Source organism: Bubalus bubalis, chromosome 2 (genome assembly GCF_019923935.1).
Source record: "Bubalus bubalis isolate 160015118507 breed Murrah chromosome 2, NDDB_SH_1, whole genome shotgun sequence".
Taxonomy (NCBI): domain Eukaryota; kingdom Metazoa; phylum Chordata; class Mammalia; order Artiodactyla; family Bovidae; genus Bubalus; species Bubalus bubalis.
In genome coordinates, this window is record NC_059158.1 from 101,727,229 (window position 1) to 101,745,092 (window position 17,864).

The 17,864-nt window shown below is 35.2% G+C and overlaps 1 protein-coding gene and 1 long non-coding RNA gene across 5 annotated transcripts in view; one reads left to right on the forward strand and one right to left on the reverse strand.

Annotated features, from left to right (window-relative positions):
- LOC123331512 overlaps positions 1-17,864 on the forward strand; it is a 277,777-nt gene that overhangs the window by 224,443 nt on the left and 35,470 nt on the right. For 2 of the 4 annotated variants that reach the window (XR_006548175.2, XR_006548168.2), the window contains exon 5: positions 16,473-16,820. This is a non-coding gene — a long non-coding RNA (uncharacterized LOC123331512). Of the gene's footprint in view, positions 1-16,472; positions 17,517-17,864 lie in introns of those variants that run through there. The other 2 variants (XR_006548165.2, XR_006548171.2) reach the window with 1 other exon arrangement.
- Positions 6,975-7,281, reverse strand: LOC102416602 (small nuclear ribonucleoprotein Sm D1-like). The gene has a single exon (XM_044935667.1). The coding sequence runs from the start codon at positions 7,279-7,281 to the stop codon at positions 6,982-6,984; it is 300 nt and encodes a 99-aa protein (XP_044791602.1). The 3' UTR covers positions 6,975-6,981.

The following is a 17,864-nucleotide window of genomic DNA, read 5'->3' on the forward strand; positions in this document are numbered from 1 at the left end:
AACAATGCAGACCAACTAAGTTTTCTTTCCATTGGAGAATATACAAATCAGTGCAAATATTCTATATATAAATATTTGAAAACCAGAACTTCCAGGACAGCAATAGGAAAATATGGGAATTCTTTTAAGTATTATATACACACATGCATATACAAGTGTGTGTATGTGATTTTTTTAAAAGAACTTTTCTTATTATTACTAATTACTGAGATATGTGATTCTAAGAATAGCATTTCCACTGATAACAAGTCTCCCATCTTTGGTGCTTAATTCATACCAGTCTTGCTATAATGGGCATGAATTGTGAAGATACACACGTAGAACTGAGCTACACAAATGACTCAGATTAATTCTGACTTCAGTCAGTCTCACAAAGCAACATGGTGTCGTTCATTTGCCATTGTTCATGTCACAAAGCCAGTTAGTTTCTAGTAATAGACTGACAAGGTTAGGAAGATATATTTTGTAGAGGTGACATCTATGGGCCCTTTACCACATTTAATGATGTGGAGTATATAATATAGTAAAGCAAAAAATGCAGCAAGAGACTGTATGAATCAATTAAGAGAAAAAAAAATTGGTTGTCAGAACCATGAGTTATAGTAAATTATTAGTTTAAAGTAAAGTCATGCTGGGTATTTTACATATTATGTCTTTGTAGATATTAGATACTTAATTTTGTTAAGTAAATTTGTAAAACAAAACAATGTATGTATGTTGAAGAACTACTACCGTATCTTATTTTTCACTGTAGAGAAGTAGTTTATTTTTATTGATTTATCTATTTCATTGTTAGAGATACTTTAGTAACCTTCATTTTTTTTCTGAAATGACGATATGAACAAAAATTAATAATCTTTATTTGAAAATCAAGAGTAAGACAAGTAATAGAATGAATCCAGCCAACATTCTAGAATAAAGGTACATTACATAATGAAGGAGTTTTTCATCCATTAATGCAACTATCGATGTAATGGTATCTACATACAAAAATGTGAAAGAGACAAATGTCATTAGTTTGAAATATTTGAGTAAATTATAAATAATGTAAGCAGTTTATATTGATTGAAACTCCAGGAAAGGTACAATTATGAGAAGACCAACAGATTATTTTCTTAAGAGTTCTGGTGAAAGGGATTATTTAAATCTAGAATTAGATGTTATTACACCTAACAAAATGTTACAGTACCAAAATGTCTTATAAAGCCATGAGGAGAAAAGAAAATATCAGAATTATATAAGGAAGATACAAAGATTAACCACAGTAAGACCAGAAAAGAGAATGCTAAATATTCTTTATTTGCTAAAAATAATTGTCATGAAAATAAAAAAGAACTATAATCTTGAGCTGTATAATAGTTTTAATTTCCTAATCTGGAAAATACATAAGTAAAATAGTTTTCCAGGTTATGTTTACCAAGTTTCATTTCCTCCACTATGCTCCTAAAATTGAAATTCCTTGTTTAGATAATCCAAATTCTGTTAAGTTTTACAGATAATACTCATTTGTTTTTCCTATTTCAGAATACTTTCTGAAATTTAGAATAGTTTAAAATGATCAACTTCATAATTAGATATTGTTTCAAATTTCAGGTCTATTATTTTTTCTACTTCATTAACATCTCTGAGACTTGATTTCCATATCTAATGATTGGTTTTAATGAATATTACCTCATAAGACTGTTGCCATGATTAAATGTACTGTGGAAAGAATCTGGGGAAGGGGGTGTTTAAGAGAGCATGGTAGTGTTGCTTTACTCTGGTTATTTCTTTATTGGAATTAGTTGATCTGCATTACTTTTATTTTAAAGTTTACAGCTACTAAGATATGTTTTAAATGTGCCTAGAAGGAGAGAAAACAAAATCCTGGGCCTGTAAAAATAGGGAGATGGAATGCATGCTGCTGCTAAGCTGCTGCTGCTAAGTCGCTTCAGTCGTGTCCGACTCTGTGCGACCCCATAGATGGCAGCCCACCAGGCTCCGCTGTCCCTGGGATTCTCCAGGCAAGATAGTGTTGCATAAATCTGAGGTGTTCGAAGGAAATTATCAAATGATAAATATCCTGGTTTCTAGGTAGAAAAAAAAAAAAACTTTTTATTGTCAAGGTAGGAAAGTACACAGTCATTGACTTCATTCACATTGTATAGGCTTCAAATATTAAATATAGGCATATCTTATTTTGTTATGATTTGCTTTTTCCACTTCACAGATAATGTGTTTTGAAGGTTTGTGGCAACTCTGCAGTAAGCAAATCTATCAGTTCCACTCTTCCAACAGTATTTGTCCACTTTGTGTTTCCATGTCACATTTTGGTAATTCTTAGAGCATTTCAAACTTTTTCATGATGATCATATTTGTCATGGTGATCTGTAATCAGTGATCTTTGACGTTACTATTGCCAAAAGATTACAGTTCCATTAAGGCTTGGATAATATTAGATTTTTTTTTTTTTAGCAATTAGTAGTTCTTAATTAAGGTATATAATTTTTTTTTTTTTAGACATAATGATATCGCACAGTTAAAGGACTATAGTATTGTATAAACAAAATGTGTGTACACTGGGAAATCAAAAAAATTGTGTGACTTGTTTTATTGTGATATTGTGTTATTGTGGTCATCTGGAAATGAAACTGCAATCTCTCTGAGGTATGCTTGTATTCACCATACCTGTTTGTCCATGAATCACCCAAAATAATATTTTTAAAAAATCTTCTCATGCTGGTGATACAGTTGAGTCATTTGACATAACTAACAAAACAAGCAGAGACATAACCTTACAAACATGTGTAGTGTTCCAAGAGAGAACCAACCAATATGAGTTAGATTTTTCCAGCAAGATGTATAGCTGATTATTCATAGTGGTACAACATGTGAAAGATAATAAAACTGGTAAGTTTTATGTGACTGAGATATAAAGACATCTACAAATAATAATAAAATAATATCAAAAAAACATAACAAAAAATTATCTTGAGTCTAGAAATGAAATTAAGGAAACGAGACAGAAAGACATGAAACTAACCTTGGATTCTAGAAATGAAATTTGTAGAAATTAAAATTAAGCAGAGATATTAAAATTCATGGGAGCTATAACCCAAAGGTCCAACATGGATCTGTAGCGTTCCAGTGGGAAAGACTAGAGAGAAAGGGGGACTAAAATCAAGGAATTATCAGAATTACATGTATGTTGGAAAGATATAATTCAGAAACATAAAAAAATAGTGTTTCTGAACAACTTTGATTTAATAAGCATATTATACATTGAATTAGAATTTGTAATAGAAGTAGCAACTCCTTTGGAGAGTATAAAATTGGTCACAAAAGTTTAGAGAACATATATAAGAGAGAATAAAGTAACCAGCTTAAAAACATTATAAATATTGCTCAGCAGGATTTAGGGATCTTTACTAACTTTAGACTAAGTTAAATATTCATGTAAAAATTTAAAATTAAGCATGAAAAGGACATAAATATACTGCAGAACTTACAAACTACTGGGGAGAGAGTAAGCTAATATTTCAATAATAAAATAAGAGCTGTGAAATGGAAAAATGAGCAAGAAGAAGCATGGCAAGTATAATACAGAAAATTTTACTTAGTTGTAACTAAATTAATAATTAAAGAATTACCATAAACATAGTGGCATTAAATCTGTTTTGTTTTAAATTCACAGAATTTCAAAATAAATAATAAAATTTCTGGTTTATGTTTAGAAAAGAATCAGGGAGATAAACTGACAAAACTACACCTTTAAGTAAAATCAATATTTGAACTGTCAGTTCAGTTCAGTCGCTCAGTCGTGTCCGACTTTTTGCAACCCCATGAATTGCAGCACGCCAGGACTCCCTGTCCAGTCACCAACTCCTGGAGGTCACTCAAACTCATGTCTATTGAGTCAGTGATGCCATCCAGCCATCTCATCCTCCGTCGTCCCCTTCTCCTCCTGCCCCCAATCCCTCCCAGCATCAGAGTCTTTTCCAATGAGTCAACTCTTTGCATGAAGTGACCAAAGTACTGGAGTTTCAGCTTTAACATCAGTCCTTTCAAAGAACACCCAGGACTGATCTCCTTTAGAATGGACTGGTTAGATCTCCTTGCAGTCCAAGGGACTCTCAAGAGTCTTCTCCAACACCACAGTTCAAAAGCATCAGTTCTTCGGCACTCAGCTTTCTTCACAGACCAACTCTCACATCCATACAAGACTACTGGAAAAACCAAAGCCTTGACTACATGGACCTTTGTTGGCAAAGTAATGTCTCTGCTTTTGAATATGCTATCTGGGTTGGTCATAACTTTCCTTCCAAGGAGTAAGCATCTTTTAATTTCATGGCTGCAATCACCATCTGCAGTGATTTTGGAGCCCCAAAAAATAAAGTCTGACGCTGTCTCCACTGTTTTCCCAAATATTTTCCACGAAGTGACAGGACCAGATGCCATGATCTTAGTTTTCTGAATGTTGAGCTTTAAGCCAACTTTTTCACTCTCCACTTTCACTTTCATCAAGAGGCTTTTTTGTTCCTCTTCACTTTCGACCATAAGGGTGGTGTCATCTGCATATCTGAGGTTATTGATATTTCTCCCAGCAATCTTAATTCCAGCTTGTGCTTCTTCCAGCTCAGCGTTTCTCATGATGTACTCTGCATGTAAGTTAAATAAGCAGGGTGACAATATACAGCCTTGACTTACTCCTTTTCCTATTTGGAACCAGTCTATTGTTCCATGTCTAATTCTAACTGTTGCTTCCTGACCTGCATATAGGTTTCTCAAGAGGCAGGTCAGGTGGTCTGGTATTCCCATCTCTTGAAGAATTTTCCACAGTTTATTGTGATCCACACAGTCAAAGGCTTTGGCATAGTCAATAAAGCAGAAATAGATGTTTTTCTGGAACTCTCTTGCTTTTTTGATGATCCAGCGGATGTTGGCAATTTGATCTCTGGCTCCTCTGCCTTTTCTAAAACCAGATTGAACATCTGGAAGTTCATAGTTCATGTACTGCTGAAGCCTGGCTTGGAGAATTTGGAGCATTACTTTACTAGCGTGTGAGATGAGTGCCAATTGTGTGGTAGTTTGAGCATTCTTTGGCATTGTGTTTCTTTGGGATTGGAATGAAAACTGACCTTTTCCAGTCCTGTGGCCACTGCTGAGTTTTCCAAATTTGCTGGCATATTGAGTGCAGCACTTTCACAGAATCATCTTTCAGGATTTGAAATAGCTCAACTGGAATTCCATCACCTCCACTAGCTTTGTTTGTAGTGATGCTTCCTAAGGCCCACTTGACTTCACATTCCAGGATGTCTGGCTCTAGGTGAGTGATCACACCATCGTGATTATCTTGGTGGTGAAGATGTTTTTGTACTGTAATGCACAACAAAAAAGAAAAGAATGTTCACCAGGGTGAAATAATGATTCAGTATTTCTATGCACATATTTCCAATGAAAAGTTGGTATTTGTAAAACAAAAGTATTTAAAAGTAGGCCACAAAGCAAATCTCAATGAATATTTAATTTTTCACCATGAAAATGTCATTCTCTAACCATGGCACAATAAATTAGGAGAGAAAAAAGAAAATTAAAGCACTAACATTTCAGAAAATGTTTAAATCTACTTTGAAAATAACTTATCATATAATATATTCTGATTGATTTGTGTTGTTCAGTTGCTAAGTCATGCCTGACTCTTAGCAATCTCATGAACTATACCATGCCAAGCTTCCTTGTCCTTTATTATCTCCCAGAGTTTGCTCAAACTCATGCCATTGAGTCAGTCATGACATTGAACCATCTTATCCCCTGTCACCCCCTTCTCCTCTTGTACTCAGTTATTCCCAACATCAGGGTCTTTTTGAGTGAGTCAGCTCTTCACATCAGGTGGCCAAAGTATTGGAGCTTCAGCTTCAGCATCAGTCCTTCCAATGAATATTCAGGGTTGACTTCCTTTAGGATTGACTGGTTTGATTCCCTTGAGAGTTCAAGGGACTCTGAAGAGTCTTCTCTAGCACAGCAGTTTGAAAGCATCAGTTTTTTGGTGCTCAGCTTTCTTTATGGTCCAGTTCTCACATCCATACATTACTACTGGGAAAGCCATAGCTTTTGACTCTACGTACCTTTGTTGTCAAAGTGATATCTCTGCTCTTTAATATGCTTCTAGGTTGGTCATAGCTTTTCTTCCAAGGAGTAAGCGTCTTTTAATTTCATGGCCACAGTCACCATATGCAGTGATTTTGGAGCCCAAGAATATAAAATCTGTCACTGTTTCCACTGTTTCCCCTTCTATTTGCCATGAAGTGATGGGAATGGATGCCATGCTTTTTGTTTTTTGAATGTTGAGTTTTAAGCCAGCTTTTTCACTTTCCTCTGTTTCATCAAGAGACTCTTTAGATCCTCTTTGCTTTCTGCCATTAAAGTGGTATCATTTGCATATCTGAGGGTTTTGTTAGTTTTCCCAGCAATCTTGATTCCAGCTTGTGAATCATCCAGCCCAGCATTTTGCATAATGTACTCTGCATAGAAGTTAAATAAGCAGGGTGACAATATACAGCCTTGGAGTGCTTCTTTACTGATTTTGAACCAGTCTGTTGTTCCATGTCCAGTTCTAACTGTTGCTTCTTGTCCTACCTACAGGCTTCTCAGGAGACAGGTAAAGTGGTCTGGTATTCCAGTCTCTTTAAGATTTTTCCAGTTTGTTGTGATCCACACAGTTAAATGCTTTATTTATTTTGTGTGTGTGTTACATTTATGTTTATTAAAAACTGCTACAAACAAACAAACCCTGTACAAAAAACTTGAACATCCACCCCTGTGAAACAGTAAGCTCCAGCTACATTATCGCTTAGGACTTTACATTCTTCTGCCTTGGCGTCATAGTCTTCCTCTGTCATGTATCGGTCTTCCTGCCCCACTACTTTGAAATAGTAGTCTTGAGAGACATTATCGCCTAAGACCCCCTCTTCCTCGGCCTCGGCCTCGGCCATGTCCTCTTCCTCAGCCTCTTCCTGCAACAGCTTCCCTTTTCTTAGACTTCACCTTTGGTTCCACATCCACGAGTAGTGTATCCAGAGGTAAGCTGTCTGGCAGAATAAAATACCGAATGTTATTTCCTTGAATACTCAGTGTTTCCAGCTGTACAGGTTCTTTGTTCTTCAGGGTCATTTTCACTGCTTTAAGATGTGTATTCATACTGACATCTACACCTGTAATTGTTCCATGGACCTGTGTTCCATTCTTTAATTCAATGGTTACAGTTTCATAAATCAATTTCATCAAAAATCTAACGAGCTTCATTCTAGCGGTGCCGTCACGCTTTTGGCCTGATAGTACATGAAATCCGACCCCCAAGAGCTGAGGTTGGGCGTATGAATCAGTTAAATGCTTTAGTATAGTCAATGAAGCATAAGTAGATTTTTTTGCTGAAATTTCCTTGCTTTTTCTATGATCCAGTGGATGTAGGCAATTTGATTTCTAGTTCCTTTGCCTTTCCTAAGTCCAACTTGTACATCTGCAAGTTCTTGGTTCACGTACTGTTGAAGCCTATCTTGAAAGATTTTTAGCATAATCTTGAAGCATGTGAAATGGGTGCAATTGTATGGTAATTTGAACATTCTTTAGAATTGCCTTTCTTTGGGACTGGAATAAAAACTGACTTTTTCCTGTCCTGTGGCCATTACTGAGTTTTCCAAATTTCCCTGCATATTGAGTGCAGCACTTTAACAGTATCATCTTTTAGGATTTGAAATAGCTCAGCTGGAATTCCATAACCTCCACTAGCTTTGTTCATAGTGATGCTTCCTAAGGCCCACTTGACTTCACACTGCAGGATGTTTGGCTCTAGCTTTTGATTTCTATCTGAGAGTATTTAGAACCTAGTGATAATAAAAATACTCTATATAAAAAATTTAAAGTTGATAAAGTAGGCTCTCAGAAGTTAGAATATGACTCAAATATATTTAGCTGGGAAAAATAATTGAAAATGTATAAGTTTAGAATCCTTTCTAAGAGAAATAAAAAAATAAGACATTGCATTTGGCTTCTAATACCATTTCCAGTGACTTCTTCCCTGGTGGCTTAGGGATAAAGAATATGCCTGCAATTAAGAAAACACAGAATCCATCCCTGGGTCGGTAGATTCCCTGGAGAAGAAAATAGTAACCCTCTCCAGTATTCTTGCCTGGGAAATCCCATGGACAATGGAGCCTGATGTGCTATGGTCCATGGGGTTGCAAAAAGAGAAGGACATGACTTAGTGACTAAACAACAACAACCATTCTCCAGTAGAAGGAACCAGAGCTCCTTAGAGAAGTGGCTGAAATTAGGGTTGGGCAGGGAGAACACACACACAGTGTGAGCCTATAGCATCTTGTAGTTCCAGAAAATAAGGTGTTTAAAAAGCAAAATGGTATCCGTCAAAAGGACACATAAGTCAACTGAAAGAGATTCCAATAGCCAAAGCTGGAGCAGCTTTAAGCAAATAAAGTAAGTACTGTTAAATTATAACCCAAATATGGAAAATATTCATGTGCCCAAACAGATGATATACATAGATGATTGAATAAAGAAACTAATGGAGGATAATAGACAAGTCTCCTGTGCAGAACAATTGCAAACAACTATGTAAGTATTTCTCTTTTAAGAAACTAGTGCATGACTTCCCAACCCTTAACCATGGAATGCACACAGTGACTTTCATCCAAAAAGTATAGAATGGAAAAGGGGGAAAAAAAGAAACTTGACAAACACTATCTCAGCAAGGTAATCAAGATAGCATCATCAATAATAATTCATGTTCATTCAGTATATCCTTGATGTGATATGATGAGAATGTTACCCTAATCTACCAATGAAAAAAGAAATCTGAAATTGAGGAAAATTCTATAAAATACATGTCTGCTGCTGCTGCTGCTAAGTCACTTCAGTTGTGTCCAACTCTGTGCAACCCCGTAGATGGTAGCCCACCAGGCTCTGCTGTCCCTGGGTATATCTTAAAACTGTCAACATCATCAAAACCAAGGAAAATCTGAGTAACTGGCATAGTTCAGAGGAGACTAAGATATGATGGCTAGTGTAATGTACTGTGATTGGGATTCTAAAACAGAAAATTAATTTTAGGGAAAAAATAATGATGTCTAAAGAAAGTATGGACTTAAGTTAGTTATCAAAATTGTTTCTAAAATTAATTAATCAAAATGTGTCATAATAATGTAACATATTAACAATAGGGGAAAATGGGTTTTGTAGCCTCTGTATTAAACCTGAAAATTTTCTAAAATTCTAAAACAATAATGAAATTATTTTAAAAAGTAGACATTGGACATCTAAAGAAAAAGTCTTACCAGGATATTAAAAAGGAAAATAAGAATATACATATAAAATTTTATCATATTAAAAAAAGAAGAATTACATGTGTGGCGTGCTGTAATTTGGGTGTTTGAAAAACCTAATGAAACAGACTTCTGCCTAAATGGATCTTGTAAAATAGAGAAAGCATATATACATATGGAAGGAATTAGACAGGAGGTATAATTATGGCAGATGTTTTATAGTCAAAGTAAAATATCATACATAATTTCATAATTTAAGTAGTTGAAAATTTAGACCAAATATATCAAAAATATTTTTAAGTATTTAAAAATTCAGGCCAAGTAAACAATTTTCAGAAAACAGCAAAATTTAATAAAATATGATTCTGAAGAAACTGAAAATATAAATACATATTTCTCAATTAAAGAACATAATCGTTAGGTTGTAATCCACAATCCACCCTACTCAGATGTATACCCACAAAACACCAGACCCAGATAATTTTGAAATTAAGAATCATTAAACCTTTAGGAAATAAATAGTTATTTATATCAATTTTCATGAGAATAGAAAGAAAAGTACTCAAAAATAATTACAAGAGACTGTTGTCTTAAAATAATTGTGACAAAGAAAGACATAGGCAACCTGATTTCTGAATAGAGACAAAAATGTAAATAAAATCCAACAATGTATGTAAAAATACATTATAGCAAAGTGGGTTATATTCCCCAAGGAAACAAGAAATTTCAATATTTGAAATATTTCAAAGTGATTCACTTAAAAATTAAAAGAGAAAATATATATTATTCTATAAATGGCTGATGAAAAATATTTGATATATGTAAATACCCATAAATGATTTTTAATTAAATTCTGGTAATATATAGAAAAAATTTTTGAATACATTTGTGATCCAAATTTGACAATACATCTCCTTTTTGATAATCAAAAAGAAATAACAGTCATGATTTATTGAGGGATAAGAGAAGAATATTTAAAATCATGGTTGTTACAGCTTTTATATTGGAGGGCTTATAGACAGCTGATTAAGAGAAGAATAAAATAAAAGTATGAGACTACAAAAGAAGGGCTATATTGCCATTATATTCAGATATTATCAGTGTAATTAAGCAATTAAGAATTGTTATAGAGGAAAACTGGGGAAAAATTACTTGTAGAATATCATTATACACCAAAAACATTGTTAGAAATTGAATCTTTCCACAAAAACGTCATGTTTATATTTAGCAAAAATTATAAAAAACTGAATAATAAACCTAACAAAAGTAGAAGGTATTTGTAATGTAAATTATGTTTTATTTAAAAACATGAAAGATAGAATTCACCTGTGAAGCAATCTGGTCCTGAACTTTTATTTTTGGAAGTTTTTAATCACAGTTTCAATCTCAGTACTGGTGATTTGTCTTTTCATATTTTCTGTTACTTCCTGGTTCAGTCTTGGAAGGTTGTATGTTTCTAAGAATTTGTCCATTTTTTTCAGGCTGTTCATTTGGTTGGTGGATAGGCGCTTGTAGAAATCTCTTATAATTCTTTGTATTTCTGTGGTGTCAGTTGTAGCCTCTTCCTTTTCATTTCTGATGTTATTGATTTAGGCTCTCCCCTTTTTTTCTTGATGAGTCTGGCTAAAGTTTTATTGATTTTGTTTATCTTCTCTAAGAATGAACTTTTAGTTTTATTGATCTTTTCTATTGTTTTCTATTGCGATTCTGTTTATTTCCACTCTTGTCTTTATTATTTTTTCCCTCTACTAACTTTGGGTTTTATTCTTCTTTCTCTAGTTGCTTTAGGTGTAAGGTTAGGTAACTTATTTGAAATTTTTCTTGAATCTTTAGGTAAGATTGTATTGCTATCAACTTCCCTCTTAGAACTGCTTTTGCTGCACCCCATAGGTTTTGGGTCAACGTGTTTTTATTGTCATTGTCTCCAGGTATTTTTTTAATACCTCTTTGATTTCTTCAATGATTCATTGGCTGTTTAGTAACATATTGATTAGTCTCCATGTGTTTGTGCTTTTTACTTCTTTTTTTCCCCTGTAATTTCTCATGTTATAGCTTTGAGGTTGGAAAAGATGCTTGATATGATTTCAGTTTTCTAAAATTTACTGAGGCTTGATTTGTAACCCAAGATGTGATCTATCCTGGAGAATGTTCCAAGTGCATTCAATGAACACTTGAGAAGAAAGTATATTCTGCTGCTGTTTCATGGAATATCCTATAGTTATCAACTGAGTTTATCTGGTCTAATGTGTCATTTTAGACTTTTGTTTCCTTATTAATTTTCCATCCAGATGATTTATCCATTGGTTTAACTGAGCTGTTAAAGTCCCTCACTATTGTTGTGTTATTGTCAACTTCCCCTATTATGGCAGTTAATATTTATTTATTTATTTTAATTTTATTTTATTTTTAAACTTTACATAATTGTATTAGTTTTGCCAAATATCAAAATGAATCCACCACAGGTATACATGTGTTCCCCATCCTGAACCCTCCTCCCTCCTCCCTCCCCATTCCATCCCTCTGGGTCGTCCCAGTGCACCAGCCCCAAGCATCCAGTATCGTGCATCGAACCTGGACTGGCAACTCGTTTCATACATGATATTTTACATGTTTCAATGCCATTCTCCCAAATCTTCCCACCCTCTCCCTCTCTCTCAGAGTCCATAAGACTGTTGATTTATATATTGAGGTGCTCCTGTGTTGGGTACATATATATTTACAATTATTATATCTTCTTCTTAGATCGATCCCTTGATCTTTATGTAGTATCCTTCCTTGTCTCTTGTTGCAGTCTTTATTTTAGAGTCTATTTTTTATATGAGTATTGCTATTCCAACTTTCTGTTGATTTTCAGTTTCATGGGATATTTTTTCCTATCTCTTCACTTTCAGTTTGTATGTGTCCCTAGTCTAAAGTGGGTCTCTTGTAGACAGCATATTTACAGGTTTTGTAAATTAGGTTTCATTTAAAAATATGAAAGAAAATAAAAATAAATGGAGCAGTTTCCAGTTATTGTTGGAAAGACTCAATATTATAAAAATAGCATTAACTGAGTTTGAACAAGCTCTGGGAGTTGGTGATGGACAGGGAAGCCTGGTGTGCTGCAGTGCATGAGGTAGCAAAAAGTCGGACACAACTGAGTGAACTAACTGAACTGATAAAGCAATAGAGTAATGATAAAATCCTAATAGATCAATTACTAGAATTTGGCAAATGATCTCAATATTGCTATGCAAGTGAACAGAGCATGAAAAGCCAAGAAACATTCTAATATACAATATGTTTTTGGATCTTGCTTGTTATTGATCCTGACATTTTTTTTTCTTTTTTTTTTTTTAATGTAGAGTGTTTTCTATATAACATTTAAGGCAATATAAGGTATTGTATTTAATTCTATCATTTTATCATGTATTTTCTGCTTATTCCCTTCATTTTATTTCCTTATTTTTTTTTTGTTTAAAAATTTTTTTATTGATGTACTGTTGATTTATTTATTTTTTTTAATTTTATTTTTAAACTTTACATAACTGTATTAGTTATTTTTCTATTCCTACTTTTCTGACTTCTTTTTAGAATATTTTATCTTTTGAAAAATTTAATTTTAGATCCTCTGTAGGATTTTTAGCTATACCAGTTTGCATAGGTTTTAATGGTTGCTCTCAGGATTACTTTCAAAGACTCTGAAAGTTCTAAATTTTTACCTGATTTGCAAGCTAACAAATTACCTTGCTGCAGTATCATGGAGCTGGCAGAAGACATTTCTGGGTCAGATATAAAGGATTCTTTATTACTCATAGTAATTGTAGTTGACAGTGCATCAGGAATATATATCATGGATTCATGAGACCCATTTCTCATAGGGCAATATGATGAGAATCAGATGACATTTGTATGCATACTGAGTTGCATAACGAAGATGGACCCTGCCCTGGTGGTTCAGTCAGTAAAGAGTCTGCCAGCAATGCAGGAGACTCAGTTCAATCCCTGGGTCAGAGAGATCCCCTGGAGGAGGAAATGGCAACCCACTCCAGTATTCTGGCCTGGAGAATCCCACAGACAGAGGAGCCTGGCGGGCTACAGTCCATGTAGTTGCAAGAGTCGGACACGACTGACCTACTAAACCCACCTACCTAGATGTACCCTGTTTATTTTATAATAGGGCTGTAAATCTGCCTGCCCTTTGCTTTGGAGGATACATTATCCTTATTAGACTACAGTTAGTATGCCTGCCCCAATGCTCCAGAAGGATTCACTACATATCCTAATACTGCTTGCTTTACAAATAGCCTTGAAAAGATAATCTGGAGCAAAGATAGAAGTCACCTCTATGCACAGAATGTGTGGAGTGTGAGAGATGCAGAAAGAGTTGTCTTCCAGAGTATACATGCTTCATGTCTATACAGCAGAACATTTTCCCTGAATACACCATGCCATTGACTACTCTGATTAATCTAACTAATACTGAGAAAAAATTTACTCAGTTCATCTCATGAAGCATTTTATATTTACTAGCAAGCAGTGGGATGTGGTCCACTTCAGTGTAAACCTTGACCATGCCCACAAACAGCTGGATGCATCTCTTACACCATCTCAACCTACACTTGAAAGCCAGATGGCTTTCTTAGTAAGTTTTTGGATTGATGTTTTACTCTACTATGGCCTTCATAGACTAGTGATGGGGTACATGGTGAGTAATGTACTCAAATCAGTAGTCATTATTCTTACGATCTAAGACCATTTCAGTCCAATGGAAAATCCAAATGGCTAAACTAAAATTAAGTTAGGATTTCCTAGACTCTTTTTTGGCTGTGTTGCTACCTATAGATAGCATTAAGTATTCTGAACAGGCGTTTCTGACAGGAGAGAAAAGAAGCATCATGCTCTGGAATGTTCAGTTTGAAATCCCAAATTTTCAAAATAGATCTAAATGACTCCCTATTCCTTTGTCCTTATTTTTGACCAGGAAGTGGCTGAGAGGCTATGATCTTTTTCTTGACCTAAGTGTCTGGTGAATTTGTAGTGCAAGAGGAGGTTAGGGAGATAGAGTCAGAAATCTTTTGACTCTGTCTCAGTCTTGAGTTCATTTTTGAGGATGCCATACAGTTCTCAAGTATACCAGATTCACATGGATGGTAGGGAGAGTGTCATGTCCATTAAAAACTTTCAGTGTCAGCTCATTATTTTTTCATTACAAAAGTTGAGTGAATGCAAAAATAATCTGATGAAAATGCAAATGAGAGATGAAAATATAGCAAAAATTAATTTCATGGGTCATAGTTGTATTGCCAGAGTTAACTAATTAGACTGTAATACCATCATGGTAACTTGAAAAATAGGAGTGACAGCCTCAGCTTCAGAAATCATAAGAGTCCTTTACCTTATACCCTGTGTGTGATAGTGACTATGTTGCCATTTTTGTACAGTGGTTCTGGGAAGAAATGGCAACAGTCTAGGGAGTGCAGACTCAGCCAGCAGCTTGATTCTAGTTGGTCTTATTAGAGAATGGATCTTTTCTACCATGTCCATGTAAGTGACCCAAATAGTCTGACAGCAGCTGAAATGTGTTTCTCTATAGTTTGTGGACTCAAAGAAGAATAGTTTTAATCTGACAGTCTAGTTTTCCAAGTGACTAATCAAAGAGCCAGACTATTTGCAATAATCCAAGAGTCAATATAGCTGTAAAATTTCTAAAGTGAAGAACAGAGCTCTAACAGCCTTGAGTTCTGACTGCTGGGAGTGACCACACCTGCTTCTATTCTCCATGTCTGGCAATGAGATAGGAGGTTGCCCAGTCCACACATTGGCTTTCCATTTAGCTAAAGCATCAATGTAGATTATGTCACAGGTATTTAGGAGAACATTTGTGAATCAAGAGCCTATTGCAGAGTGAAGGATGAAGTTTTTTCTCAAAGGACAGTTGCTACTTTTCCATGTAGAGCCAAGATGGTGTTGGGGCAGGACTGGTTATGCACTTGAATAAGCAATTTCCCTTTGACAAATGTGGCTAATTAGGTTCTCCCTACCTTGTTAGTTGTTGAGCCCATTTGATCCAGCCCAAAATAGGAAATCAGAATGGAGAATGACAGATTTCCATGTGTCACACATTCAGTTTCCACAAGTGCCCAGTGACAAATTGTTAGCTGAGCCACATAAAGAGGATAGCAAGTCCAACATCACAGTGTTGCCTTCTCATGGAAGCTCCCTGCATTTGGTAGGTTTTCCAGTTGGTCAAATCATCAGTGACAGTGATGGAGATTTATGGCTCAAAGAGGTATTGTTACTGTGGGATCCCAAAGGTTCTAGCACAAGTCTGCTAGTGGCTGTTTCAATCAGGATGGTCCCCTCTGCTGCTTACAAGCATGTAAATATTAACAGTGGTTTTATATTTAATTGTTGAAGCCACAGCAATAATATGTTGAATTAGCTCTTTGGGGTTGATTCTCATCTGCAAGCTTACATTAGGTTCCCTTCCCTACAGTGAACAACTGGTCAAATTGCATTAGCTGATTCTGGGCATACACTACTCTGTGAAACTGGATAAGATTTTAACTTGAGAAGCTGTTACAAATAAAGCTATATGTTTGAATCGTTCCTCTCCTCCACATCTCTTCACTATACTATGATACATGTGGATGACTTTTGTTCTTTGGGGACAAGGCACTCTTAGTGCTACTATTAAATCTTTCCCCTTAAACCAGCTGAGGTCAGACTAAAAGTGTTGGGAGCTATCCAGGTGGGGAGGGGAGAGCACACCACCACCCGAGTAGGTAGGAGACATTTATTTTCAGTTTTGAGTGGTTGGGCAGCTGCTCAGAGCTAAAACTGGATCAATTTCTAATGTTTTCTACTCACCAGAATCTCTGTTCATCACTGCTGAAAGCACTTATTTCTCCTATGGGGGCTTCTTGACTCACAAGTTCTGGAAATACAGTGAGGGAACATGACATTCACTTTGGGCAAAAAAAGTTTATGGAGGTGCTGAAAACTCTCAAGCAATCAAGATAAAGTAATATTTTAAAACAGTATTTTAAAAGGTAGAAAATGAATGCAGAAACCCCATGGTAAGCAAAATACCAAATTTGAAGATATTATCTGACTCTGCAGTTAGATGATTTACTCTCTTGTTCTACCCTAATCCTGTCAAATTCTGTTTTGCAGATGCTGGAAAAAGACATGAGACTCCTGAGTGAGAAGCCAAGGACTTCTTTACTCAAAGTGCAGCCAATAGCTTGAGCTTTATGTTTGCATCAGTGCACTTTTGCCCTGAGTCCCTTGAAGATGATATGGAGGGACCAGGTAGATGCTGCCTGTGTGGCAGAGGATCTTGTGCACAGCTAAGGAACTCCGAGGTTAGAGAACCTGAACCTTTTATAGTGGACAGGAAGCCAGTCTGACACTCCAGAGGAAGACAGCATGTTAATTATAGTGGACAGAGAACAAACCTGCTACCTGTTCCAAAAAGAGACAGTATATCTTCATAGGCTGTCTGCTATACAAACATCCTTGGTAACTTAGGCTGGAAAAAAGGCTCTGCTTAAAGGATATGTAGAAATGTGGTAACTCATAGAGAATCCAGTAAATATCCAGTAAAATACTTAAAAATAGAATGGGTAACTTCTGAATCAGTAGATGAAAAAAGGAGGCATCATAAAATTGTTCCTATTAAATTCAAATATATAATAAAAATAATAACAAAAAGTATGATCAGATTAAATTTACTTGGGAAAGCAAAATATTCTCAGGTGGGTGAAATAAAATCTAGTTATATTGTCTTTGAAAGACGAAGACCTAACCCTCTTGTTTCTCCCTTATGATGTCTAATCCCTGTTTTTATTTAACAAACACATAATGCTTATTATTTTTCTGGCTCCATTCTGCATGTTTTATAAATTAATTTAATTCTTATAATAACCAAAAGAGGTTGTACTGCTGCTATTACTCACTCATTTACTGATCAAGAAAAATGAGATACAAGGAGGTTAAGTGAATTTCCCCAGGCCATTTGTTGGTACCTGATCAAGACAAGGTTTGAAGCCTGTCTTTGTAGCTCCAGGGATCTCCTCTCTTACTATACTCTGCTTCCTCTTCAATTCTTGTAAACATTATGCCTGTCCTCAACCCCTGCCACAACCAGCCTCAGTTTCTCAGAAATCATTGTAGTATCTCAAAGACTTGAACTATTAATGTTGCCAGAAAAATGGAAAGTTGAAGAGTTGAGGGATTTATACCTGTGAACATTAATTACAAAGGACCTAGAATAGCTCTGTGCATACCAGATAAAATAGACTTGAGTAAAATCAAAGCAAAATAAAACAATCTCTGAGGGATAGGGTAAATAAAATTAATTCACAAATAGAATATATTTTTTTCTGAAGCTGTATACAGAGTAATAATATATCCTCAAAATATATGAAATCAAACCTAACAAAATAATTTGGTTAAAGAGGCAAATTATTTGAATAAACAGGCAAATCTAAAACTATCATGGAAAATGTTAATAAATTTGAGTTTAGAAATTGATGACACAACATCAGGAGACTGTGTTCCTCC

Coding starts and splice junctions, on each gene's coding strand:
- LOC102416602 (XM_044935667.1), bottom strand. CDS start 7,281: ATGAAGCTCGTTAGATTTTTGATGAAATTGATTTATGAAACTGTAACC.